This window comes from Rhinolophus sinicus, linkage group LG03 (genome assembly GCF_036562045.2).
Source record: "Rhinolophus sinicus isolate RSC01 linkage group LG03, ASM3656204v1, whole genome shotgun sequence".
Taxonomy (NCBI): Eukaryota; Metazoa; Chordata; class Mammalia; order Chiroptera; family Rhinolophidae; genus Rhinolophus; species Rhinolophus sinicus.
Genome location: NC_133753.1, coordinates 155,804,784 through 155,832,613, shown reverse-complemented (window position 1 = coordinate 155,832,613; position 27,830 = coordinate 155,804,784). Strand labels below are relative to the sequence as shown.

The window sequence follows — 27,830 nt, the reverse complement described above, 5'->3', positions numbered from 1 at the left end:
GAGACGCAGCCTCTAACTAAGTCTGAACTTGTCCTCGACCTCCCCCAGCCCTGCCGCCTCTGGTCCCGGAGACGCCCAGCAGCCGGCTCGGCAGCGGGCGGAACGGGCAGCAGTCGCCGTCCCGCAGAGCGCAGAGCCAGAGCGCTCCACAGCGGAGGTAGCGCGCGGCCGGACCGCCCAGGGCTTCCCTGCGGCGGGAGCGGAAGGCGAGCGGGGTGACAGGAAGGGTCTGCAGAGCCGGAGCTCCGCCCCCCTGGCCACCGGTTGGGAGGCCGGCAATGAGAGTGGCAGCGGCGGAGGGCGCGGCGCCAGCGGAGAGGGGCGGAGACGCGGGCGCTGGTTGGCGTGAGCTCAGGGGCGGGGCGCGCGGGGCCGAACCGAAGACCGCGCCGGCTCCGGGCGCTGGAGCTGCAGGCGCCAGGAGAGGAGTCGCGAGCAGCTGGAGCGGAGTTGGAGGAAGAGGTGGCTGCGGCGAGAGGCTGGCGGGCGAGCGAGCTGGTTGGAGACAGCGAACTGGGATCGGGAACGGCGGGTGGGTCAGAGGTGCGTCGGAGCCTTGCGTGGAGGAGGCCGCCGCTGCAGTCCGGACCGGGAGAAGAAGGAAACCGGCCGACCGGGGAGGTAGGCGGCGGCAGCGGGACCGGGTGCGTGAGCTCGGGAGGGGGAGGCAGTGCGTGCGCGTGCGGCTATCGCCGCTCTCTTCCTGTCACCAACAGCCGAGCCGGGCCGGGGAAAGCGGCTGGGCGCCAGTCCTCCCCGCCGCTAGCACCTCCGGCCCGCGGGGCAGCCGGGGGCCCCGCTCGCGGCTAGCGCCCTGCGTGCTCCCGGCCACCTCTTGGCTCCCGTTTCCCCGGTCCTCTTCCGAGCTGGTTCTGCGCGCCGCCGGGCGCATCAGTCCCCGGAGTTGCAGGCGATCTCGGGCTTCCCCCCACCCCTCCGTCACCGCACACTTCTGAGGGTCCCCACTGTCGCCTTGGTGCAGTGTCCCGGGGCCCTTCACCAGAGGAGAGTGTACTGACCGTTGCTTTTGCGTTAGCGGAAAGATGCTTTCCTCCGCGCCCTCCAGCTGCAACCAGGGTCGCTGCTTCGGCCCTAGCCTGGGCGGGCGGGGCAGCGGTGGTCCCCAGAGCTCACCCCCAACCCCCGCCCTCCGAAGTTTGCCTCCCTCCTCTTCCGGGGTGGGGGAAGTGCGCCTCGGGGCGGCTGGTCGCTGAGGCTGTAACTCTGCGTTTAGTGCCGGCCAGGCCTGGGCAGGTTGTTGAAGGCATGTTTAATGGGGTCTTGGAACAGCCCGGAAATCCAGCTTTTTGTAACGCAGGGCTAGACTGGAGGCACTTGCCCAGCAATATGGAGCCGGCTAGGGAGAGGAAGAGAGCGTGCAAGCCCGAGCTAAAATATCGTGGGGGAATTGTCTGGAAACCATAGCTCTAACACTCACTTCCGAAGGGCAGAAACTGCCCCGAAGATCACAAGACAAAGGGAACAGAAAAGCTCAGGCCAACCACTTAAGTCCAGAAATGTACTTTGATAACCAGAATTCGAGCCTGAAATGTAAGGATTGTGAGCGCAATGGCTGTTAACATGTTGAATGCAGAACGTGTGTGAGCTGAATTGAGGGTAATTCTTATGCTTCTCTGGGCGCTGTTTGTATTGGAAAGATCTCACTTCCACCGTTAAGTCCTGGTGGAGCTGCAGTGCCTTTGGTATCAGAGTATGGTTTACTCTTATTGGGGGGTTTTATGACTTTAGAAGCGATAGGTTTTTTGTTTTTTTGTTTTCTTGTTCTTTTCCTCATTGCCGGTCAGTGCGAGTAGTTCCGGGTTGTGAATGTAGCATGAGGTTGTCATTTCAGTGTGCTGAGGTTCAAGTTTTAGTTGTTAGGCGGGACATTCACAACACTTACTGACCCAGGCTTTATGTGGAATTGTATTGTAATGTTTCATTAGTTTGTGTTGCGTTATGGCAACTTTGAAGACGCTAGAAAAGGTTGGAGTGGTGGACAGGTTCATTTCTGAGGCAGGCTATCAGAGTAATGGATCTTCAAGGTGTAAATTATTGGGAATTTGGTGACTTCTGCAACAGAAGGCCACAAGCATCTTTTATTGTTGAAAAAGAAAATAGAAAGCATCCCCCCTAGCTGTAATTTTTTGACAGATTACACTGTTCTTGAAACATAAACAGTTTAAAAGCAGTAGATTATAGTTTTCTTAGGAACAAAAGTTACTTCAACTTTGGAAAGCAAATGTTTTGGTCATTGCAAAGAAAATACTCTTAAGAGTGATTTTTGGGGGGGCTCCCCTCAAAACTTTGGGCAGGTGTGTTTGGTACAGAATCAAGGTTTAAACTGGAAAGGCCGATAAAGGAGGTTGTCTGCTTTGCAGAAGTGTTGGGTGGGTTATGTCACTGCTGACCTCTAGCTTTTATATGTCAGTTGCAGGTAGGTGTTCGAGAGTCATACCTTTTCCATAGAAATGTATAGATTTTTATGTTTGGAAGAATGTTTGATGTGTCTGATACTAGTTTTCAAAGTGTCGTGTGTATTTGCTTTTTAACTTTCATCTTGATTTGGGACCTGTTCTTGTCAGTTGCATAACAGAACTCTGCAATGTATACACTGTTATCTGCTGTTTTATCTGCTTTTGTAAAATGAGGATATCACTGTGTCTTTTCACGTCTGTGATGCTGATAGCCAATGTGAAAAAGCATTTCACTTCCCATTGATTAATTACATTTTTCTTTAGCTATTTCTTGAAATTTAAATTTATTAAGATCAGGAAATCTCCGCAGCATAGATTAATTTTGGGAAACAAGTGATACAGTAAGTTATAGGTAATACATATTTTCGTTATTGACAGTGGTGATGGTAGTACCCATCTGTCTGCTGGGAATATCAATGGCTGATTTTAGAAGAGTTTTATGTCTTGAATGTAAACCTACTTTACTTACTCAAATTTGGTGTTGTTAAAAATGTTGGCCATACCTTTAATTAAATTTTTCCATGAATGCCTTGTAACTTTTAGGTTAGTATGTCAGTTGAAATTTTCTTTTTGTCTTAGGTAGTTTAGGGGAGTATTCTTGAATGGCGTCCGCTCTGAAAGATTGTCCACATGCTCATTAAAACAGGAACAATTCTAGTTCAACCTTTATTGTGTTTGCATTTTGTAATTCTCAAAATGTGTTTTATTGAATAAAGAGATGGTAAATGAACAGAGTTAAAAATATCATTTTATGGTCAGGTAGGATATAGAAAGCTGAGATGATGTTTGCATTTGGGGTTTTGCTTTTAATGCTGTCACAGCTGAGGTGGCATACACAATACAGAAGAAAATGGGAAGTGTTTTCTTCAGTATATTGTACATATGAGACAGGCTCCCCACAGATCTCCCTCTTTTGGAGGGCACAGGGATTTCCCAGTAAAGGCACGGGTATGGGGCATCTCAGTGAAACCCTCAGAAGGCAGGAAAGTTATTATCGATGGAAGGAAGTGATTATTAATTTAGTTTTTACCTTAAAAAGCATTATGTAAATTATATGACACTTTTTAACCAAACACTTGTAATTAATTTTTTAAATATTCATATTATTTATTGCTTTTTTCGTTGTCTCCTGCCCCTACATCTCCTAAAAAGATTACTTGCCGTGATTTTGCCAACATTCATATTGGAATTACTCGCCTAGAAGAGTGGCAATTAAGAGCCAATTAATGTCCATTATACCAAATGAGCTGAAAAAGTAGACTATGTAGTTACTCATAAACTTGTCTGTTTGGCTTATGTTAGCTTTTTGTTATTTTGGGGTTTTTTGGAAAGGGGGGAATGAGTGTAGTATGTAGATTTTACTTAAACAAAAAATCCTACTATAAAAACATCTTTGGAGATTTTTATCCTCCCAGAATCGTTTTCCTTAAAGTAAATCAAATACATACCCACAGGAACCTGTAGTCAAAATAGTGTTCAGGTAAATGATCACCCTGAAGATTATTTAAGTCATAGGAGTGTCGACAGGTAAGAGACTCCACTAGTGGGCAGAGTGAGTTACTAAAACAAGGTGCGTGGGCCCTTGTGCCATGCCCTTTGCCCCTTGCCTTCCTCACTGGACCCCCAGTGGTGCAGACTCAAGAGCTCTGCCCCAGGAGCCCTGGGGTTTAACTTGAGTATGCAGCTGCCTTTAGTCCCAGGAGGATTGCATTTCCCCTTTGAGGGCAACTAGGGAGCAGCGACCAAACCCTGTGGCTGAGGAGTTGCCTCCTAACTCTACCTCCTGCCGGACATCACACTCTCACATACCCCGACCCCTCCTGGGTCTACTTTGTCCTGACCTCTGTAGAGCTACCTTCTACCTACCTCAGGTAGGAGAGAACCAGATAGTCAAAGTCTGCATTTATTCTGAAAAGGAGTTGAGGAGACAGCAGAGATTTTTATTTTGGCTAGTTTCAGGATTCATTTAGAACAGCAACATTTAGAGGCAATGCAAAAGAAAATTCCTGGCAAATGTTCCTATTTTAAATATGAATTGTATAAATGATCATAAGTGCGTTCAATACTAATAATAGTAGTAGTAACAATAGTACTAGTAATACTGCAGTTACTAGCTATGTAACTTCAGGCAAATTATTTAACTTCTCTGCTTGTTTTCTCATCTGTGAAACGGGGATAATAATTATACCTAGGGTGGTTGTAAGGATTAAATGAGTTGATATATGCAAAACTCTGAGAACTGTGCCTGGCCCATAGTAAGTTGCAGTTAATTATATTCAGCTTTAATTATCAAGCATGGAGCTCAGTGCTTTATCTATGCAATTTCATTTAATCCTCATAATAACCTTATGAGCTGGAGATTTGCTTTTTGTATCTGTCTCAAAGATGCTAAAAGTGTGCCACACAGAGGTGTAAGTAACTTGCCCAAGGTTAAAAATCTAGGCGTTGATGAGAACAGCTGCTGGAGTCTGAAGCTCAGTGCTTAGTAACCTTAAGCATTTTACAAAATAGCATTGTTTTTTAACAAGGGGAAGGATTTTAGATTATCTACTTCCGTACTTTCATTCCAGAGAAACCTCCTCAGGGCCTCCTTTTGGTGATGATGCAGAGAACAAGAATGGGCAGCTCGATGGCGTTTTCTGGGTGGTAGGGTATGTTTCTGAGCGATAGAATAGGAAGCCTGAGTGAGAGCATCCTGCCATCCTTTCTCCTTGTCTCCTGGGGGTGACCTCTGAGCCTAACAGCTGCTGCCAGCTGGACCTGGGTCTCTCTCTCCTCTGCCCTTCCTGCAGTGCTCAGGTGCCATTCCATCACTTCGCTTTTTGGAGAGCCCTGCTTCCTTATCGTTTCACCTGGACTTGTCCTGTCCCCCCACCCCACCCCCATGCGGGGGTGATGGCCTAGACACCCTGCTTCCCCACAGTACAGACTCAGCCCCGAGCATGGCAGCCAGCTGGCAGCACATTCTGGTTGGTTTGAAAATTATATATATATGTAGTCACGGAAGGTAGAGTATAGCATAAGGAAGGGAGTCTGTGGTATTGTAACAGTTATATAACATGCCAGAGGGGAGTAGCTTGAGGGAGTTGGGGTTATCACTTCGTGAGGGGTGTAAATATCTAACTATGATGTTGCTTTGTACACCTGAAACTAATAAAGAAACTATATGGATAAACAAGTTAAAAAAAGAAAATGAATGGAAGTATTTGATGACTGACTTTGGGATTAATCTGATCCCATCATTTTTATTTTGCTTTACTTGAGATAAAATTCATGTACCATACAATTTATCCTGAACCCATCGTTTTAAGTTGAAATTCATTGTTTACTAGGACATTTTAACTTTTGTTCGATTTGGTTTTCATTATTTCCAGGACAGCATATTTGAAAAGTGAAAAGATTTTTTAAATAATGATTTTTGTTTTCTAAAGACTGAATTTAGGTGGGGACTCAGAGCTAGCACACTGAGGATAGAGAGATGGAATGTAGAAAGATGTGGTTTGGGGGCCCAGGAACCCCTCCATAACCTTCACAGCTGGATTGAAAACCCATTTTGTGCCGGGACCCTATGCCAAACTGCTAATTTTATCATAGGATAGAATCATATGATCAGGATATATTCTTGATTTATTTAAAGTGATTTAAAAATATCCTTTATCCCTGCCTGCCACCAAGTTTGCTAAATCCTTGTTCTTTGTAAAAGGCGAATGAGTACGCCAACAAAGTCAGAGGACTTTTCAAAGAATTTTGTTTGGTTCTTTGCCAAAATGCCTGCAGGTTAGAGGGTTAAATTGAAATTTTCCTTTCAAGCAGTTGTACATTAAGAAGTTATGGTGGCTTCTTGTCAGGCATCAGAAACACCTATTTTGAGGAACAGAATGAGAATTGCACAGTATCTTAGCAGAAAGAGGAAATACACTTCTGATTAATGGTATTGCAGGCAGTCTTTAAAAGGATTGAAAGACTAGAGCAAAATCATTCCCTTTAAGGAAATTTGAACTGTTGCTTATGATGTTGTATAACAGTAAGTTAATTTGTTATTTGTTCATAGGATTCCTTTATACTTTTTGTGACAGTAACTTTACATCTACACTAGCTTGGAGCCTAGGTATCATAAAACCATCTAAGTTATTTGAAAACATTAAATTATGGGTGGCAGATATTACCCACATATAAAAACCGTTACTTTGTGAATAATTTTATGTTGGCCCTGGGTGGAAATAACTCAATGGACAGGTGTATTTAGCCAAAGAGATTGGGGGCGAAACCTTGTGAATCTGGGCAACTTATAGCCTGGCGATCTGGATAGTTTGGGATCCATTGATTTCAGGAGGGTTACACAGACACTGCCAATGCCTCAGGCTGGTGAATCTTCTGCATTCCTGCTGAGAATTTGAGGATGAGAGAAAAGAGAACTTGTCAGTTCTCTAGATGTGACTGTGGATTGATACTTCACATATCCCTCTAAGGAGGAGCTGAGTTTTAGAAATTGTGTAGTGAGGAGCCTGGGATAACCACAGGGGGCATAGATAAGGAGAGGGATACAGGTGGCAAAAGCTTACGCTCATAGAACAGAAATGGGCAGGATTCCAGAAGCGCTCAGCCTTCCAGAAGTGATGTGCCCAGTATTCTTTTATTCACTAGTTTATGGACTTCTTTGGCAAGGATGCATTTTAATGAAGTCTCTTTGGAAGAAAATGTGCATGGTCTAAAATGCTGGGTCGTGGACTGGGACGGAACTGCTGCCAGGTTATAATGGCTTCTTTTTGTGTAGGTGTGTTTGTGAAAGAGCCAGAGACACTATCAGGAAGGCTGCTGTTGCAGAGAGTGAAAAGCAGACGTTCAAGGTTAATCTAAGAGGTCAGAGTCTGTGGGCCAGGATTCTGCATTGCAGACCCCGTGGACATATCTGGGCTGTCCTTGGGCATCGAGGCAATTTGAGTTTGGGCCATAGGTTCTAGCGGTGTCAAAAGGGGTGACTCTGGAATCAGACTGCCTGGCTCTGAATCTTGGTTCCACCTCTTGATTACTGAGTGTTATCACAGCCAAGGATACTAAGCTCTCTGCACCTCAGTTTCCTCCTATATAAAGTGAGAATTATTGATAATACCTGCCTCGTGACAGTCTTCAGTATTGAATGTGTTAATATACATTTAGCTCCCAGCAAATGTTAGATGGTGATGATTGAACATAGCTCCCCATATTAGATAAGGAGGAGGAGGCAGAGGATTGGTTAGTACACATACAGCTTCCAGTAATTATCAGGTGACGCTGTGATGACCATGACAACAATGGCAGCCATGGAACTGGGCCTGGCAATCAGGAGAAAGTGTGCAGTAGGGTAGAGGTGCCTGCCTCTTCTCCTTCGCCAGGGACTCTGTGTACCTCACCATAGGACACCATCCAATTGCCTCCCAAATAACTAGTCAGCTCTCCCGCTTGTCTGACTCCATAGCTCTCCAACCACTTAATTGGCACTGAAGCGTGGCCGACCTTGAATTGTTTTGATGGATTTTCCTGGCCTTGATTGTGGAGTTGCAGAAGACAGGAATAGTGTGTTCTACTTCCGATCCTAGAGCTATGAAAGATCTGGGGTTCTTTTTATCAGATGGAGTCCCCGAGTTCTGCACAGGATTCTTACACAGAAAGTAAGGTTCTTCTTACAAATGGTGAAGGAGTGGGGAATTTGTAGAAACATACAGGTCACAGGCACATATGGCCGAGATTGCTAGTCTAGAGTCTACCCTTCAGAAAGCCATCAGGTTCCTCAGGTTTAGTTTTCTCTTTGCACAAATAGCCTTAGGCCAACATAGCAGTTTTCAGGTTTGTAATACCTTACCCAGATACCCAGACATGGAGCCTTGTCTTAGTACAGCGTCCACTGAGGAGGAACATGCATAGCTGCAAAGGTATGCGATGAGCAGGGGCTTGGTGGTTGCCGAGGGTTCTGTAAGATGGGGAGGGAGGAAGGGTGGGGAGAGAGAGAGAATCATTGTACACCCCATTCTGTTTAGAATCTCACCCAACTGGCCCACTGGGTTGCTGAAATAGAGGAAGCTCCAGGCAGCAGCTGAAGGAAAGACCAACCAGTTTACTGGTTGAGGATTTTTTTTTTTCCAGAAAAGACATACATTGCCAGGAAAAGCTAACAAAAATTTCAAGGCAGATTTGGAGGAATTAAATTATTCTTAGGCATATTGCCTGGTTTCCAGGCATTTAGGGATATGTAAATTTTCATGTTCTTTAGAGTTCTGTGTCTCATTTGTACAGAGTACATTAGTACTGAAAATGAGATGTGCCAGTTCTACATTTTTGTGTGAATTTATGCAGTGAGTATTTAATTGGATTCTGGATCTAGCAAAAGGCGAGGCTGTCTTCAAACATAATATAGTTTATTTTTCTCATACACACCGATGGTTGCTTTAATTTTTTTCTCTGACAACTGAAAATGCAAAGCAGAATACTAACCCAAATTAATATCCTTGCTACACAAAAATTTCCAGTGTTTGTTTTTGCTTCTTTTAATATGTAACTCTCCTAAGAGTGTTATTGTATTACAGCTAAGAGGCTTTCACCATGTAAAGTTGAATACTTTGCACTTCTGAATGCCAGCATAACAATTAATCTGTGATTAGATTTGCTTCTTAACATGCTTACATTGAAGAGTGCCTATAATATTATACTTCTAAAGTGTTCACGCTGTAAAACTTTTACAAGCTCCCTTTGATATAGCACACTGAAATTGTGTGGCTATTGTTTTTATTGCTTTATTGTTCAGCCAGCTTAACTGAAACCTTTAGGCTGCTTTTACTCTTTATAATAAAGATAACCGTTGAGGAATGGAGTGCAAAGTGTGCACACTGTTCTATCAGCAGTCTACGTGCTAACTTACTCTCTAATTTAGAGGATCAAAAAAAAACAAGTTTCGTTTCCCATTTTTCCCTCCACTAAGCTACCATCATCGAGTAATCTACAGCAACCGTCTCTACTGCTCTTCAGCTCCTTAACTCCTTAAATTCTAGTTACTGTCCTCAATATTACTAGACTGGAGTCTGCTTCCATAAGTCAGTAATGATTCGGTGACGGACAAAGCCCCAAATGTCGCAGCCTTGCTTCAGTTTCCCCTGTCTGGAGGCCTCTGCAGGATTTAGTTTTCAGAATGACCTTTTCCTGTCTGAATCCTCTTATCCTTTGTTTCCAGGACACTGCATTGTCTCCAAATCTTGACTTTCCTGTTCTCGGTTGCATTCATTGAGCCTCAATGTTTGATCCTTGGGTCATTTTTTTTTTTTAACTGTAATCTTTTTCCTTATGAGTTCCTCCATTCCTTTGAGTTCAGCCTTGCCTTATTTGCAGCTCATTACCAAATCTCTAATGTGTTTGTTCCTCCTCCTGAATCAGAGACCAGGTTTTCAACCACCCACCAGCATGTTTGCATTTGCATGACCAGCATCACCTCAAGTCTGTCACCTCAAGTCCCGCAGGCCTCCTGCCTTCCCTTTGGCCTCCTATTGGTCGCTAAATTCTTCTTGTTAACGCAGCATCAGGCACCCTTTTCTCCTCGTTCTCTAGCTCAACCCATATTCAAGCATCGCCACATCCCACACATGCTTCCCGTGCAGTGTTGCCTGCTTCAGTCCTGCCCTTTCCATAGCTTCTGCTACCACCTTGATTTATGCTCTCATGGTCGCTTGTGCAGACCACTGCAATACACCCTTGACAGTGTTCTTCACCCCGTCTGTTCCTACACCAGTCTTTCTACGCACCATGATTACATTGATAGTCTTCAAGTGCAGCTCTGATCCTATCACTCCCCTTTCTCCCAGCTTTCTCAGTTGTTCCCTGTTGTAGTCTGAGTGACTCACAAACTCGACACACGCATGTGTGATGTTATACAACCCCTACCCATCTTTCTAACCTGGAGCCAATGCTCCCTCTTTTGCTCCACATGCATTGGCCTCCCTGTTCTTCTTCCTGGAATATACTTGCTTAGTCACATCTGTACCTAACGTCATGCCATACGTTCCATTCTGTTTTCAGATTCCTGCAGTCAGATGTTGTCTCTCCCTCATTTGAACTTCATTGCGTTTGGTCTCTGCTGTCCTCTGGCACTTTCCCAGTGTTACTGTGTACCAGCCCTGTGTACCCGTCTTGTCTCTGAGACATTGCCACATGCCAGCACCCCTCCCACGCCCACCTAGTGTTCTTAGAAGGCAGGGACTGCCTCACTAATCTGTGTTGTGTATATCATGTCCAGCAATAGCACGCTGGCCCGTGCATGTCTGCCAAATTAAGTACTTGTTGAATGAAAGTAGAAATTCAAATTCACACAGATGGCAAAGTGTGATGATCATTCATAAGTCTTGCTTTTCCTTTGCTAGGTGAAGCTTGTGTGTGGAGTGCAGCAGTCAAATCAGACGACAGATGGACAGTGTGACAAGAGTGTCTGAAAGGATTGGGCCTCGCTGTGAGAGTCAGCGTGGAGTCAGAGTGTTGACAAGTTGCTGAAAAGGAAGCCAGTGGGAAGACTGTGGTCTGCAGAGGAAGTCGAGCCCTCTTCAGTCACACCATTGATGGAGGACAGATGGACAGCCAATGGCCAATCACCTCTCCTCTTAAACCTTTGGAGAGTTGTTCTTTGTCCTCTGCTGGACACATATTAGGGATCTTAATACACTCTCTGAGTTCACTTTCCAGAGCGACGTAAAATTCAACTGCAGTGTGTTATCAGACTCATCTGTTGCATGGTCACAGGTTTGCAAACATGAGTGCCGAGGGGTACCAGTACAGAGCACTCTATGATTATAAAAAGGAACGAGAAGAAGATATTGACCTGCACTTGGGTGACATATTGACTGTGAATAAAGGGTCCTTAGTAGCTCTTGGATTCAATGATGGACAGGAAGCCAAGCCTGAAGAAATTGGCTGGTTAAATGGCTATAATGAAACCACAGGGGAGAGAGGGGACTTTCCAGGAACTTACGTAGAATATATTGGAAGGAAAAAAATCTCACCTCCCACCCCAAAGCCCCGGCCACCTCGACCCCTTCCTGTTGCACCAGGTTCTTCGAAAACTGAAGCAGAAAGTGACCAACAAGGTTAGTATTGATAAGTGATTGCTTCATAACTCCCTCCCCGCGCCCTGCCTTTTTTTTTTTTTTTTTTTTTTAAGGAAAAGTTTTAGGTTTGGATTACGCTGAAATAGTCTGGGCAAGTTGTTTCGGCAACTTTACCTGAATTTATATATGGTGCATAAAAGCTTGGTCATTATACAGCTAGAAATTTGTGTTTGTGGGTGGAGGTTGTTATAAAATAGAGAGATGGTATCTGAGAACCTGTTTAGTGAGTATCTTTAAACACGACTGTTATAGTTGTCATTGAATTAAATACTTATTGCATCCTGATTCTTGTAATTGGTGTTACATATCTAAATAATCATTTTGGGAAAGTAGAGGGTAAGTCTCATATAAGTATATTTAACACTAATATGGTTTGTATGGAAAAATGTAGAGAGTAATAAAATGGCCACAGAGCTCAGTGGAGAAGAAACCATTGTTTGTATAACCCGGTGTCTGCCTCTTGGTTTCCTCTCCAGGAACACTGTGGCTGCAGCTGAAACCCAGTCCTGTCCTTAGTACAGATGTAGAGGGAGTTCTCTTCCTTCATGGGCAATGTCATTTGTAGTATTCATGCCTATAGTGTGCTTGGCCTTCATGAGAAAAATAAAAAATCAACTGAACACTTTTCTTAAATGGAAACCACCTTGATTCAAAAACCACTCATTGTTTATTGGAGATGGTCCACACTTGAGTTTTGTGCACAGCTGTTTATTTAAGGTATTTTTTTTTCTGTTCAGTTTCAAACAGAGACCAGCCTTTTACTCAGCTTTGCTGTTATCAGCTTTGTCAATTCATTTCCTCACTAGTAAATTTCAAGCATTTTTTTTTCCTTTGTGTAATCTTTTTTTTTTATTTTCCCCCCTGAGAGATTGAGAAAGGTATGGAAAGGCATGTTTAAAATGGGTGGAGTAAACGGCAATGGTTATGTGTTGAGGAGAACTGACTGGCATTACAATGTATTTTTGGAAGAGACTCTGATACTACTATGCCTTGTTTAGTGTTGGCTTATTCTAGGAAAAATGAAAGAGGTAATGAGAACAAAGAAGCGGAATGTAAGGATAAATAGCTGCCTTTTCGTGTGCAGTAGTAATAAGATTGAGAATATTTTGTAAAAGTCAAAGAATTTACTAAGAATGCCTGAAGGGAACTGCTTTTTCCTCTCTCACCCGACCCAAAAGAGATACTTGTTTCATACACTTTATAATAATGTCCAAATAATGTTTTACTGTACAGTTCAAAAGCAAATTTTAATTGTTTTTTGGCAGGTGAATCAAAATCTTGACCCTCACATATATGTTATTTTGTTAACCATTGTGTTTCTTGCATAGTTTCATTTGGCAGATGGAATTTATATGCATAATTTAAATTTTCTGCGAAACTACATATTTTTAATTTGATTTTTTGTTTTTAGGTTAGAAACATGTCCTTAGAAGTAGGCTAATTCAAAAGGAAAAATGATTTAATTTATCCCAGAATACAAAAGATTGCAGAATCATGAAAATATTTGAGTTTTATTAGAGAAGATTATTTAAAAGGTGGAAAAGGGGTATGTTCTTAAGATTAGTGACAAAAAGATTTTGTAAAAATAATTTCTAAACAAAATTGCATTGGATAGCTACTGGCAGGTATAACTTTATTTGGATATAGTATACAAAAAAAGCAAGTCTTTCCTTAAAAGAAAAATGATTTTCTCTTTTTAGGTCCTAAACTCTTTTATAATCTTTCATGTAATGTAAGAATTTAACTTTTTAACAGCTTTTCTATTTTACTTTTTAATCATAGAAAGGTAGAGTAAAATGAAAAATTTTAGCAGATTTTAAGAAAGAGACCTGTGGTAATATGCATTAAAGTATTAGGAAGAATGGCTGTGAATATGAATGAGAAGTTAGGAATAATTGAAAGGTTGAAAAGGCAGTGTTGGGGAACGTAGTACTAAATATTAGATTTTCTAGACATGTTAATCTTGTATTCTTATTTAAATACCATTCCTATGAAATGAGAATGCAATAGCTCCTTCTAGTTACATGTCAAATTGATATGGAAAGTAGTTGTAAGGACAGATTTATGTGTTGGAACCTATGGGACTCCGATTTCTTTTGCCTAAGTGTGTATTTATTTGAAAGGCTTTTGCAGTGGCAAAGTGTGTGAAGGCGAGAAAGGCTAGTTCTTTTCTTACCGTAATTGAATTCTTTAGCCCTTTTCCCCCTTTTATTCCCCCCACGTGACTTACCCTATTTTTTTGTTTGTTTGTTTCTTTGTGTTTTAGAGGGTCCAAATTCTTTAATTCTCCTTAATCATTTCAGGTTAAAAAAAAAAAATCCATGAATGTCTAAAGGTTTGAAATAAGCCATCAAGGTAGTTATGAACAGGGAGGTCAACCAAAATGGTAACAGGAGGCTCCTGTTTTTCATGTTTGACTGCCTTTATTTTATTCAGAAGGTTACCCCTGAGGTCTAAGGACTATATGCAGGTCTCTTGTTGAGATAGTGCCCTGTGGACAGTTGGCCTAAGCCTATCATGGGCAGGGGGCAGTGGGTGCTCGGACCCGCCTTCCTGCTAGGCATGTGCACCCCATACCCTGCTCTTGCGACCTTCTCTCTCTCTGTTTTGTTTTCAAATAAAGTTGTCATTAGACTCTGACCAAAAGTAGATTCTGTTTGAGGCATTCCTCCTTATACAATAGAACCCATTTTTCTGCTTTCCTCGTATGTTCCTGGAAATAAAGCTGTGACCTTTAACGTTTGGGGGGAAAGAGAGCCAAAAAACTCATTTGAAAATCTGATTGATAGCTCCTCTCAGGAAGATGTACCTTCCACCAATGCATTTTATGTACAGTCTTCTTACAAAGCCCTAGACTATAGTTTGGATTAAATTTGGGTATTGGGTAATCTTGTATTTATTGGAATTTAAGTAACTCAGTAAACATGAACTATGCCCCTATTTTGTGCTAGGAAGCAGGGATGAAAGACGAAATCAAGACTCAAGAGAGGCAGCTTGCTCTCTCCTGCCCCCTCCCACCTCAGGACTGTGCTTTGTTCCCTCATTGGACAGCTCTTCCCCAGATATCTCTTTGCACAACCTACTCTCCCCTCTTTGCTGAAATCTTTCTTTCTCATGGAGGCTGGTGCTGCTTGACTTACTTCATGTGGCAACCTGCCCCTCTGCTTTTGCAAAGCATTTATTATCGAAACTATTACAGAATTTACTTACCACGTTGATTGTGTATTGTCTGTTCCCTCTGGTAGATTGTAAACTCCATGAGGGTCGGTATGTCAGTTGTCCCTCCATTATCCCAAGTATCTAGAACAGTGCACTAGATTCTCTGCAAGTGGATACATGCTTATTATTGCAGCTCATCTAGCTATTTCACGTGCCACATGACTTGAAATTAGCCACATGAGTCGTATGTCATGTACAGGCACATGAGCCTATAACAGCCCATCCTGTTTTTGAAACCACAGTTTGTTTTCCGTGTCCTTCACATCTGAGGAATCTTACAGCTGTGGCCTTCACCATTGCCTGCGATGTCTCCAGAACTGTTATTTTCTACGCCATGCTTAGGATAGGTAGTTCTGCTGGTGGGAAAACGTGTCGAGCTGATACTGCATTCTGTCAGCAACTTAAGCAAAGTGAGTAGAACATGTATCAAGGTCAGTGAGTGTCCTCGGGCACAGATATTTTTGCCCTCTCTCCCCTCCTTTTATCTCCATCCCTTTGCATGAGGGCTAAAGTTTTGATACGATGGTCACATTTCATTTTCCCACAACCCAGTAAGGCTCCATTTTCCCTCCTTTGGAGAGAACCTGTAGGCATGCTATTGACAGACAATAGAGCACTCCAGCTCTTTCTGCATTAGGCTGTTCAGACACTGGCATTCCATTCCCCTTCAACCCTGGCTCCATGTTTCCTTTTGCGCACAAGGAAATGAGTGGATGATGGAGGTGGAGATTTAAGGATAGGGGGAATGAAAATGTATTTCTTCCTTTCATAAGTAAGCTGTCTGGTGGGGCTATTTCTCCAGACAGTAGTTTGAGATCCTTTAATTAAAGTTATGTTAATGCAGAATATTTAGACTAATGAGATTCTGTGAACGTGTTAGTTTGTACAGAACATTGAAATCTACTAACTTGAGAGAACACTTTTTAATCTGAGTTCATAACCCATTTCGATCCCCCATCCACACACCCCTCCCCAGCTTACACTTTGGACTAACAGAGTGGGTCCCAGATCCCAGCTGGTTTCACATATGAAACATAAAACATGCATTTGGTGTGGCCTCTTTTGAATTTTGATCAAAATTCTTTCTAAACAGAAAAGTAAAAAAAGCCTGCAATTTGTGTTTGCTTTCATGGTTTCCCCAGCCATGTTATTTCTACTTTTTTCACACTCAGCATTTGAGTGTCCCTTCACAGTTGCCTTTTCCTATCTAGAAAGCAAGCATGTAGTAGATCATAGATTGATGATGCTGTACAGAGGTCCCAGAAGGTTGTGCCCTGATTCCAAATTGTAATACACACCTTTGCCGAGCCCCTTGGTCATAGCGTATTGCTGTTCTTCACAGAAATAGTACCTGTGAAAGTAATTTGCTTCACAATTATTGCCTTTATGAATTCTGTTTTGGTTCAGAATATGCCTTGTCATGACTTTCCTTGCCCTTTCTGCTACTTAAGTGAAACTCTGCTGTAAAGTTGGAGGGTTATGTTGTTTAAGTCCCCTGAATGTTGGGGTAAGACAGCTGACCCTTGGCGCTGACTGCCCACTCTGCACTGACCGCTCTGCTTTTGTGAGAAAGCAGGACTGCTATAGGATATTTGACGATGAGGGCCTTGGAGCCCTGTCTCTAACTTCTGACCAACCAGAAAAATTAATCAGAACACTAAAGCTTTTTTACCCAGTTGGGGAAAAAAAAGTGTTTGCTCTTTGTGTCTTAGTATGAAATTAAGTGCATTTCTGAAAGACATAATCAATATAAATGATTAAAGAGTATGTCGGTATGGAGGAAACACATGTGATTATTAGTTTTGATAAAATAAGATGAGCCTAACTTCTTATCATCACAGAATATATTACTCATGTATTAAGTTACATATTATAGCACAGTTCTTCTCATGAGCACCAGCGTTTGTTTTTTTTTACTAAATTCTTGATTTTAAGACATTTTCTTGTCAATTTTAAATTTAATTATTTTGTTTCCCCAGAAATATGGAAGAGACAGGAAAGTAACCCTACTGAACAATTTACATATCCATGGTTATTTGAGAAGGAAATTGACCAGAAGAGAAAGGATTCTCAAGTTGGCTGCTTTTTAGCAGGAAGGTTCTGCCCTGAGCTGGGTTAGAAATTAACAGGCAGACTGGGTGGGGGGGCATGGGGTGGAGAATGGGTAGGGAGCTCCCCTTGGTACTCCCAGAGAAAGTGGGAAGACCTCCCTCTAGTCTATTATTTGAAGTGAAGGACTTGATTTTCTCTTTCCTAGAGTTGTGGTGACAGTTAACTTCAGGGTTACAGATAACGGCATTATTTGAGGAAAAGCTTTCTGCCTTGCTGCCATGACCTGTATCGTTTAGAATCACAGGGCTTGTGGTACGCAAATTATATTTTCTTACTAAAGTGAGGTATCTATTCAGATGCTTTCATTAAGGCTTCTGGCTTTAGAGAGTTCCAAAATGGGAAAAGGGTCCAGTATCCATATCTGTACAACCTAAATAAAGCCCGCATACCGCCGATTTGAAGAGGAGCTGTGTAGATGGAGGGAACCCACTTCGTTTATTAGCAACCAAGCTAATGTTGATACTCTAATAAAATTGTCTTTGTCATAAAAGTAGAATTCTATATGCTAAAAGTGTTTCCTTTTTAGCTTAGTTTCAGTAGAGGCTTTGATAACTTTGATGTCAGTCTTTTCGAGTTTCTAGGTGAATGCATCTTTGTCTAAAACAGGAGAAATTCTGATTAATAAGCATTTCTCCAGTGAGCCTGAGTTTAAGAAAATAAACATTCGAAATTCTGAAATTCAACAGCAAAATGGTGCCCCACATCTGCTAAGTAACATCCAAAAAGGGAAGAATTTTGTACCTCTGGCAAATAAGAATGCCAAGTATATGATGCCATTTACATATCCATGTTTTTCTTAGTAAAAGAAAACATATGTGAGCAGTACAGCTGGCTATTGCATATATGTGTGTCTTTGTTGCTAACAAATTTCCACGAGGAAGGACGTGAAATTGGTTTGAAAGCTGAAATAGGATACAATAACTTGGTGTGATAGCTAGAAATGAGAAGCATAGTTGCATGATGGATTATATCTTAATGTTTTGAGGACTTGATTGAGTTTATAGCATTCAATATCAAAATAGTTCTTAGGTTTTCAATGAAACTAAATAGAGGAGGTCAAAGAGAACTAGAATTTGACTTTATTTGAATTACTTGGGTACAATTTCCCTAAAATGTCAAGTTTAACAAAAATGTCAGAATACTTTACAAATGTGTTATTCCTACTTACTAATTTATGTAAATAAAGGACCATGATATTTTGTTTCTACTATGATAGCTCTATACAGTATACATTGTTAAAAATGCTCTGATAAAATATAACTTTGCAGTTAGAAACAAAACAAATATGCGGCAGATCTGTTTAATTATGCATGCAGAACTTTCTCCTAGTATTTTTATTCACCTCAAGTATGCCTGTTGTTTTCAGGAATACCTTCTCTGGATTGTTTCTTGCTTGGAGGTGTTTGTATTCATCTATTTATTGATTCTTAGTAGCATGTATTACACAATGCCTATAGATTATTCTGTCCTGTCACAATTTGATGCATATTGGAGTTCCCACTGTGAATTTATTACACTGTATTTAGGAGACTCTTTGTAATTTGATGCTCAAATCTCATATCCAAGATAATAAAGATGTAGGTATTAGTGAAATATAACTCTCTGTGATAGATTATTCGAGTCAGAAATTTCCCTCTGCTTTGCTTACTATAAATTCCTTAACACTGCTAATCCTCATGCTCTAATTGTAAAAGAAGTAGCTATACTACCTCTTCTGGGTTTTGGCTATATTTTTGTTTTAACCTCTTACTGACACTTGTTCAGTAAATGGAAAAATGTTTTCTTCATTCCTACTCATAAGAATTGTTAGAGAAACCCAGAAAATTTTAAGTCTCACTAGTAGTGTTTCCCCAGGAATGTAACCCAGAAGCCAGAAGGAGTGTTACGGAGAGAAACAGGATAGGATTGTTGGGCAGGTACCCTCACGTGACCTATTGTAAAATATAATTGGAGGAGATTGGTCCACGGGATTATTGCTAATGAAAGTGCCAAACTGGTGCGCAATTTTTGCAAATCTGTATGTTGTATGATTTTAAGATATATTTCACCAGTGAGAGAACTTATGCTCTACCTCTGTTGGTGGGCACTCAGCAATTGCTGACGTCAGAATTGGTCTTCCAGTTTCACACGTTGCAGCCCATGAGTGAATTAAAAGATATTCATGGAATGTCTTTGTACTGCGCCTGTGTGATGTAGCTAAATCTGTTGACATGATATATGCCCAGAGTTCCTAAGGATTTGTCTACTGGATTTTTTGTTAAATTTCCCAAGTAAGGTAAAGGGTGATAGTTACAATATTTGTCTGTTCAGGTTCTAAAGGTTGATTTATTCACACCTCTTCAAATTATGTGATAGAAGTATTAAAGTATGTACCCAAAGGTAACACATTAGCAGAGGCCTTAGGCGAGGCTGTGATGTGCAGTCAGTAGCTCTGCGGGGCGGTCACCCCAAGGAGGCTGGTACCCTCACCCTGAGAACGGCACCATCGCCACCGCAAGAGGTAGTTGGCATTGATTCTAAGTTGCTACTGGGTTTTGGGAAATGAAGTTTTCAGAGTTCAAGTTGTTGGTTAGGTAATCTATTAGTAACCTACGTGAAACACTGCTGGTATTATTTTTATCCTAGTTTTAAAAATAATTCTTAATGTTGAAGAATGTTGCTTCTTTATCCATAAACAGTTCATTTGAAATACATCTTTCTGTCTTAATTATAGATACATAGTTGAATACTTGTGACATTATTAGTTTATAATTTCAAAGTATTTCACCACATTACTAAGTCAGGTCTTGTGATGTTGTTTTTTCAGGTAGCAGAAAGGGAATTTTTCTCTTTAAAAGAGAAAGATTCAAAGAGGGTAGGACAAGATGACTTTGTTGCTAAATAATATTGAATATCAACGAAGTACCAAGGAATGAGATTTAATGAATTTGGTTAGAACATATCAAAGTGTACATTATAGTCATTGTCTCACACTTCCCCCATTTAAATGGTGAAAATGCCTTTTTGAAAACGTACCTTAAAAATTTTCACTTACTGATGGCCAAGCCTTCTTCTAGGCATTTTATAGATAGCTTTCATTTGATCCTCATATCCACCCTACAAAGATGGCATTATTATAACCATTTTCCAGATTAAGAAACGAAAGCTCAAATGACTATGTAAATATTTAAAAAGAAGGGGGTTTATTCACAGGGGTCAGGAACCCTCCAGCAGGCAGACCTGTGGGTCTTGTTAAGAAGTCCTTTGTGCAGTTATCAGTAACTGAAGAAACCAGATATTTTCTGCTTTTTGGGTGGTCTTTACTGTCTGTTTTATCTGTTAAGTTTCATTGGCTGTTACATTGATACAACCCCACAGCACATTACCTTTGTAACACGGCTTACAACATTTTGTTATGTCTGCTAAATATATAATAGGGTTGAGTTATAAAGAGACTGATAAGGCCATGAAACTAAGACTTTTGGGTATATGTATGTCCATGCGGCTTTTCTTGGAAAGAAGTATACCTTTATCAGATATTCCAAAGTTAAGAACCATTAATAAATTATTTTCCTTTCATTTCTGTTATTTTTGAAGAAGTGAAATAGCTGCTTCAGATGTTTCCCTGAGTTTCAAATTTTCTTATTTCTGACTCATAATTGTGTCATTTTGATTAAAATGGAGCATAGGCTGGTTATTACATGCTTAAAAGCCAAAAAGCTGAGGGTATCCAGCATAAGAATTATGTGTCTTGGCATGAGAATAGCGGCTGCTTGAAACCGTAAGTGAAGGGAATCTCAAGTTGGCTCAAATCAATGTGAAGTCTTGTACCTGAGATCTGTCAATGTTAGCAGTAAACGCCATTTTAAAAGACTAGCTAAATGTCTAAATTCCTTTGAATGTCAAACCTAATTTCTCAGGAAAGTCAGCCACTGCCAAGTTTATAACATAAACATTGTGTTTCTGTTACCTGAATTCCAAGGACAGGAGGGTGGCTGAGGACAAGTGAAAGGCACAGGTGAATTTTATTTGTAGGTGTTTAAAAGGACGGTGCAGCATTGCACAGAGATAGTCTCTCAGAGTAAAACTTCTTGGATGCTTTTATTTTTGCTTATGTTTTTTTTTTTTTTTTCAGTTGAAATGAGAAACTTATTTTAAACATTTCCTAATTTAACAAGATCTCTGCCCTGGTAGTCCTGACACAGCCTCTTGAGACGTCTCACCAGAGTCCCTAAGAAGGTAGAGAAAAGCACTTACATTTGAAACAGTTATAAACATTAGAGCTAGTGAGGTGTCTACCATGAACGCAACAAAAGTGGGTTTAAAAAACAGGCAGAGTCAGTTTTGACCACCTAACAATAGGTAGGCAGACCCATCTCTTCCCCAACCCTGTGCCCGTAATTCAGAAAGATCCTAGGCAGCTGACCCCAGAATACTCTTCCCAGCTCTTCTCATCTTCTCTAACAGTGCCTTTTTATTTAGCAGAAGGTTGTAACTCAGAAAATAGCTAGGCAGAGCTGGGAGGGGGGATAGCGGCTGTCTGTCACTGTTACATCCTTAGAATCTTCCTCTACACAAGTAAAGTGTTATAGGTGGGCTAGAGTTAGAAAGGCTTGTGTTTACTTAGGGTTTGATTATTGTTTGGCTTCTCCATTATTCAGAGCCTCAGAAAGCCAGACAGTGAAGTCAGGTTTTCGTTCCTAGCAAAACTACATTGAAATGAAAACCACAGTGGGAATTGGCCTGGGAACTATCCATCTCCACCTGCCAACCAACTCTAGGTCTGAAATCAGCACCCAAGTGCATCAGGAGTAGCTCAGAGCAAATACCAGGTCTGGGTAGATCTCTCCTTGTTCACTGATCAATAAACAGGAAAAATAGAGCCACGCCTGTTGAAAAATTTTGCTCCGTAAAGGAAACAGGAGATCATATTGAAGATCTGAAGGGAGAGCAGATCTCCAACAATGATTTACTACTAAAAAAGACGTGGCCCTAATGAAAGAGGGACAAAAAGCAGTTAGATGATTATGAGCTGAAAAGACAGTAGGATGAGATGAAATGGGAGTGAAACCATAAGAATGATTGTAAAGAAATTAAAAATGTAATAGCACATTAAAATTCATATGAGAGGCAGTTAAGAGTAGAATTAACACAGCTGAAAAGAAAGTTAATTTTGTAAAGAAGAAACAGATAAAGCTCTTCCAGAATCCAAAGAAAAAGAAAAACGAGAGAAGATGGTGGATATATAGAAAGAAGATCCAACATGGGATTGTTAAGTGTTGATAAAGAGGAAATCATATCAAAGGAAAAGAACAACATGATAAAAATAAGCTTGCATGCATGCATGCACATTTGAAAGTGTTCTCCACATTACAAGGTCAGACAATTAAGTTCATAAACTCATCCTAGAAAAAGTGCTACATACCTCATTGCTGAATATCACTACGGTCACCTTCAAAGTACTCTCCTTGGGAAGCTATGCACCGTCGCCAGCGCTTAGTCCACCCTTTAAAGCAATTTTGGAACTCTCTTTCTGGAATGGCCATCAGAGCTGTCGCTGTATTGCCCTTGATGTCCTGAATGTCATCAAAATGTCTTCCTTTCAATATTTCCTTTATCTTGGATAAAGAAAGAAGTCATTGGGGGCCAGATCAGGTGAGTAGGGAGGGTGTTCCAATACAGTTACTTGTTTACTGGCTATAAACTCCCTCACAGACAGTTCCGTTTGAGCTGGTGCATTGTCGTGATGCAAGAGCCATGAATTGTTGGTGAAAAGTTCAGGTCGTTTTAACTTTTTCTCACAGCCTTTTCAGCACTTCCAAATAGTCAACTTGGTTAACTGTCCAGTTGGTACAAATTCATAACGAATAATCCCTCTGATATCAAAAAAAGGTGAGCAACATCGTTGCAACGAGTTCACGAACTTAATTATCAGACCTTTGTATTCATATGAAATCAATGAAAGGCCAGCTCTAGATATGTTTTTGACAATTTTTTAAAAATTATAAGACTGCTGTTAAAGCTTATAGTCAAAATATTAACTACCAAGGAACAAAATTTAGTCCGCCTTCTCCTTTGTAGCAGTCAATACAAAGCATGGTAGATTGCTTTCAGTAGAGCTTTGAGGAGAAAAGATAGTCACTCGGGAACTTAAAGTGCTGCTTCCTTATATTTCGTGTGGAAAGGCAATTGCAAGACTTTCCCTGATAAGCAAGAGCTCAGAAAGATACATTAAACTTCTCCTGTCACATGGGAGGACTTAAAAGTTGCGTTTTCATTCTTAAACTTTATAATTAGAAAGGCATAAGTTACAAATTATTTTAATTAAAGAATAATTACCAAAAGAATAAAACTATAAGGTGCATATTTTTCAAATGCCAAGAAATACAATGCATATTCCAAAATAGAGGCAACAGAGAATGCGTAAAAAATATTGTTGACATGGGGAAATGCTTACTATGTGGGAGAACTTTAAAGACAAACATATATGCATACATACATAAATATAAAACTGGATTTATACCTGCCTATATTTGTGTGTTCAACAAATACTAGTTCTGGGTCAGGTGCTGTGCTAACATTTTACTACGTTAACTTACTACTTTCCATAAGGGTTCTTTGCTATTGGCCTCATTATTACGCCTGTTGTAAAGATAAAGAAATTGGACGCTTAATTAAATGACGACCCAAGCTTACCCATCTGACTGTTGACCCAGTGTTCTTACACAACTGTGCCACACTGCTGGCATGCCCTTGGGTGCTAACGTCTGTGCTGTGTGACACTGCCTGATTCCTACCGTGTTTTCCTGAAAATAAGACCTAACAGGAAGGTTAAGTCCTCACATGATTTTTCAGGATGACGTCTCCTGAACATAAGCCTTAAGCCGTCTTTTGGAGCAAACCTTAATTTAAGACTTGGTTTTATTTTCGGGGAAACATGATATACACAACTGATTGGCCAGGAGGGCACCCCTGAGCCAAAGGCTGACGATCCTGAACTTGCCAGTGACCTGTCATTCAGCGTGATATTTGAAAATGAGTTAAACAAGAAGATTTTTCTACTCTCAAGAAACAGATCCAAGAAAAACTAAAGAGAATGAAGCAGATCTGTGTTACTCTTCTTTCCACTTTCTTCTTATCTTTGGATAAGGATCCAAAGATCCTTATCAGACATGTTGGAGCCTATGGGCCTTAAATGGTTAAAGTATTAACCTTCAAGCTAGCTCTCACTTGTCTAGTGCTTCTCAAAATGTTTACATATATATATATATATATATATATATATATACACACACACACACACATATATATATATCTGTACACATATACACAAAATATATTTGCAATGGCATAACATGAACATTTATATAAAGCATATAAATACAGAATAGCATTTATGTATAATGTTATATATAAACATATCTGATAGTCTAGTATATAAGGCAATATAGAAAAGTCTTTGTGGAGTCAATTAGCTAACTGAACCTTTGTAATTAAATTTGCTGTTTCACTAAAATCAGCTTTAAAGGACTGAATGCTAGTTCTAACTCACTACTTTACTAGCCAACATTGTTTGTAGTTACATGTACAGTGAAATTGTAACTGTCATTTGTGGTCTGATCTTCCCTTTAAGGGAAACTTGAGAAACCTGGCCAGCTTTAACATTTAGAGGAAGTTTAAACATTGGAGCATAAAATCCACAGTTGTTTAGGTTGAAACTCTGGTTTCTTGTCAGACCACATCTATCCAGCTCTTCTGTGACTAGAATCGTCTAACTTTGGCCAACATGAAGAAAAAAATTACACAAGATGCACAAAATGTTTACTCTTGTTTTTTTTTTAACCAGCTTCCGGAGTCTATGCAGCAAACTCTGAGACTTCTGCCTATCTAATGGCAGTGTGCTCAAATAAGTGAATTGTCATCAGTTAACTATTTTTATTTCTTTAACTGCGTTTGGTGAATTCCAACCTATTTGTTACATCTCTTTAATATTTTGAGTAATTTACATTCTTTATAAGAGTAAAAATATTTGTTTTTGTTTTTGGCGGGTGTAGGGTTAGTTTTAGTCTAGTTGCAAGACTAGTTACCTTTTGTATAGTCTAAAGAGAAGGATAGGTCAGTTTCACAATGACCTTTTTCCAAAATATAAAACCACCACTGTTTCTGCCACCTCTCAGGCAATGCCCACTCAATCCATTTTCTAGAACACATTTAAAATACAGCCGAGGCTTTTGCTGAAGATTCTTGATTCAATGGATTCTTAAGGGACCATCTTTTGCCTCTGTCAAATGCTCTGTTCGCATTTTAAAATGTTTTAAATTTTATTTCCTAGCACACGTACTTAGTAATCTTCAGATTATGTTGTCTCACATTAATATTGTTTCCTAAGAGAAGGAAATGGAGAGGGTGGGGTTAATATTTATCGTCATTAAAGCTTCTTAAAATGAAGGGGAAAGTCTTTTGTTTATAGGAGTTGAGGAGAAGAAATCATTACTGATTGGGTTTAGCCTTTTCCCAGAAATCCATCTCACGGAGTTGATGCTAAATGTTTTAGGTAAAAGTTCTGTAGTTCTGATTAATTTTGTTACCTTATTCTGGACCTTTCATTTATGGGTATGTAGCTGAATGATTACAAGAATGTTTGATTTGGGTTATATTTGCAGTTGTTTTATGTTACTGTTTTTAGTTCATTGCATCTGGATACGATCTTTTTCTTTTCTTAAATACATGCAAGATGAAACGGTTTACCTCTGAAATGAAAGGTTTGAAATTTATTCAACAGGATTCTTCAGGAGTATGTTTCCTGGCACGCATTGAGCATTTGCTTTGTGCCAGGCTGTGCTGTACCTGCATTATCTCACCTTGTCCTATTTACAGGTTGAGGCTCAGAGAGAAAAAGACACTTTGCCAGAGGCAAGCACTAGTAGATGGTGGACAGCTGGGACTTGGCATACAGTCTTTGACTTGAAGATGTGTGCTTTCCAACATCGCAGGGTACCATCCTCAAAGTGAAATGTAGAAGGAAAGGAACCTCCAAAGGTCCTGTCTTAATAAAGCAATCACAGATTCTGAAGGCAAATAATAAACAAATTTTAGGAAGTAGTAGCCTATAAACTGTAGACTTTAAATAGTCTCACATCTCTATAACCTTTGCCCATATTCCAATTGCCCTCAAACTAATTTAAAAGATACACATATTAAAAATGCTTGATTGGCCAATATTTTGTTTCTGTCAAAGATCATGTACTTGAACCACACAGCAAACCAATGATTTATATGAGATAATTTGTATATATATTTGTATGAAATCGTCAGCTTCTTTAAAAGTTTTCTTGCAATGGAGGGAAGAATATGAAATATCTTAAGTTAAAGCAAGGGTTTAATTCCATTCAGGTAAAAATATTGTGCTATTAGAACATTATCAGTGCTTGGACCTAGATTGGACTCCTTTATAGCAATTCCAGTTTAGAAGAATGTTTTAATTGATTAAAGAAAAGTTTAATCTTTACTTAGAGAAGAGAGCAGCTCTGACTGAAAGCTGTGGAGACTAGACTATGTATCAGGTGTCTAAACTTTTCCATGTGGCCTCAGGTTGAGTCTCGCTCAAGGAACACAGAAGTCATACTTTGGTTCATATCATAGTTAGGATGTATCAAGCCAAAAGAAAAGTCCTGGGTGCTAGGTGGTTCCCTCAAATCATCAAGACAGATTTAATGAAGGGGCAGGCCCAGTGGCTCAGGCGGTTAGAGCTCCATGCTCCTAACTCCGAAGGCTGCTGGTTCGATTCCCACATGGGCCAGTGGGCTCCCAACCACAAGGTTGCCAGTTCAATTCCTCGAGTCCCTCAAGGGATGGTGGGCTCTGCCCCCTGCAACTAAGATTGAACATGGCACCTTGAGCTGAGCTGCCTCCCGGATGGCTCAGTGGTTGGTTGGAGCATGGACTCTCAACCACAAGGTTGCCAGTTGAATTCCTCGAGTCCCGCAAGGGATGGTGGGCAGCGCCCCCTGCAACTAAAATTGAACATGGCACCTTGAGCTGAGCTGCTGCTGAGCTCCCAGATGGCTCAGTTGGTTGGAGCGGGTCCTCTCAACCACAAGGTTGCCGGTTCAACTCCCGCAAGGAATGGTGGGCTGTGCCCCCTGCAACTACCAACGGCAACTGACCTGGAGCTGAGCTGCGCCCTCCACAACTAAGACTGAAAGAACAACTTGAAGCTGAACGGCACCCTCCACAACTAAGACTGAAAGGACAACAACTTGACTTGGAGAAAAGTCCTGAAAGTGCACACTGTTCCCCAATAAAGTCCTGTTCCCCTTCCCTAATAAAATCTTAAAAAAAAAAAAAAAAAAAAAAGACAGATTTAATGATTTTATTTGAAATACTACTTTTACTGAGCCAAGGCAGAGAGGCCCAGAAAGAGAGATCTTGCGTTGGTAGATAGGCTCTCAGATGCTTTGCAAGTGTCAACAACTGCGATGTTACTTAACCCTAAGACAGATAATTCCACCACTCTTAGAAGTTAGGGTGTCCTCTGTAGCTGGGATTGGGGAAAATCATTCCTGTGAAATGGGAGGTATGCAGGTATTAACTGGATAGCCCAAGGCTGAGCCATAGCCAAGGATTTCTCAGTTCCAGAGGCCTCCTTCTTGAGCTTACTTTCACACTTAACCCTCAGTTTCTGAGTAAGTTGGAGAGTATCTGTAGGGAAAGCCCCTGGTTTGGGTTTAGTCAAGCTTGCCAGAGAAAATTGGACCTAAGCGGGAATAAAATTTGCTGACCCCGGTCTCAGAGGTTAACATTTTCATTTATGTTTTACATGACTCATTTTAAATTACAGTGTTCTACAGATATAGAAAGAAGCCTTCCTCTTCCCACCCTCCCCCAGACATCACATAATGGAAAAATCAAGAATTTTCTGCAT

At 40.8% G+C, this 27,830-nt stretch overlaps 1 protein-coding gene across 2 annotated transcripts in view; it reads left to right on the top strand.

Moving 5' to 3' along the window:
* The first annotated feature begins 483 nt into the window (after positions 1–483).
* Positions 484–27,830, top strand: part of PIK3R1 (phosphoinositide-3-kinase regulatory subunit 1) — an 86,470-nt gene continuing 59,123 nt past the window's right edge. The window contains exons 1-3 of one of the 2 annotated variants that reach the window (XM_019746039.2): positions 484–621; positions 10,859–11,575; positions 15,058–15,225. In XM_019746039.2, the coding sequence (XP_019601598.2) occupies positions 11,242–11,575; positions 15,058–15,225 (502 nt within the window). In that variant the 5' untranslated portion in view covers positions 484–621; positions 10,859–11,241. The remainder of the gene's footprint in view (positions 622–10,858; positions 11,576–15,057; positions 15,226–27,830) is intronic. The other variant, XM_019746040.2, reaches the window with a different exon arrangement.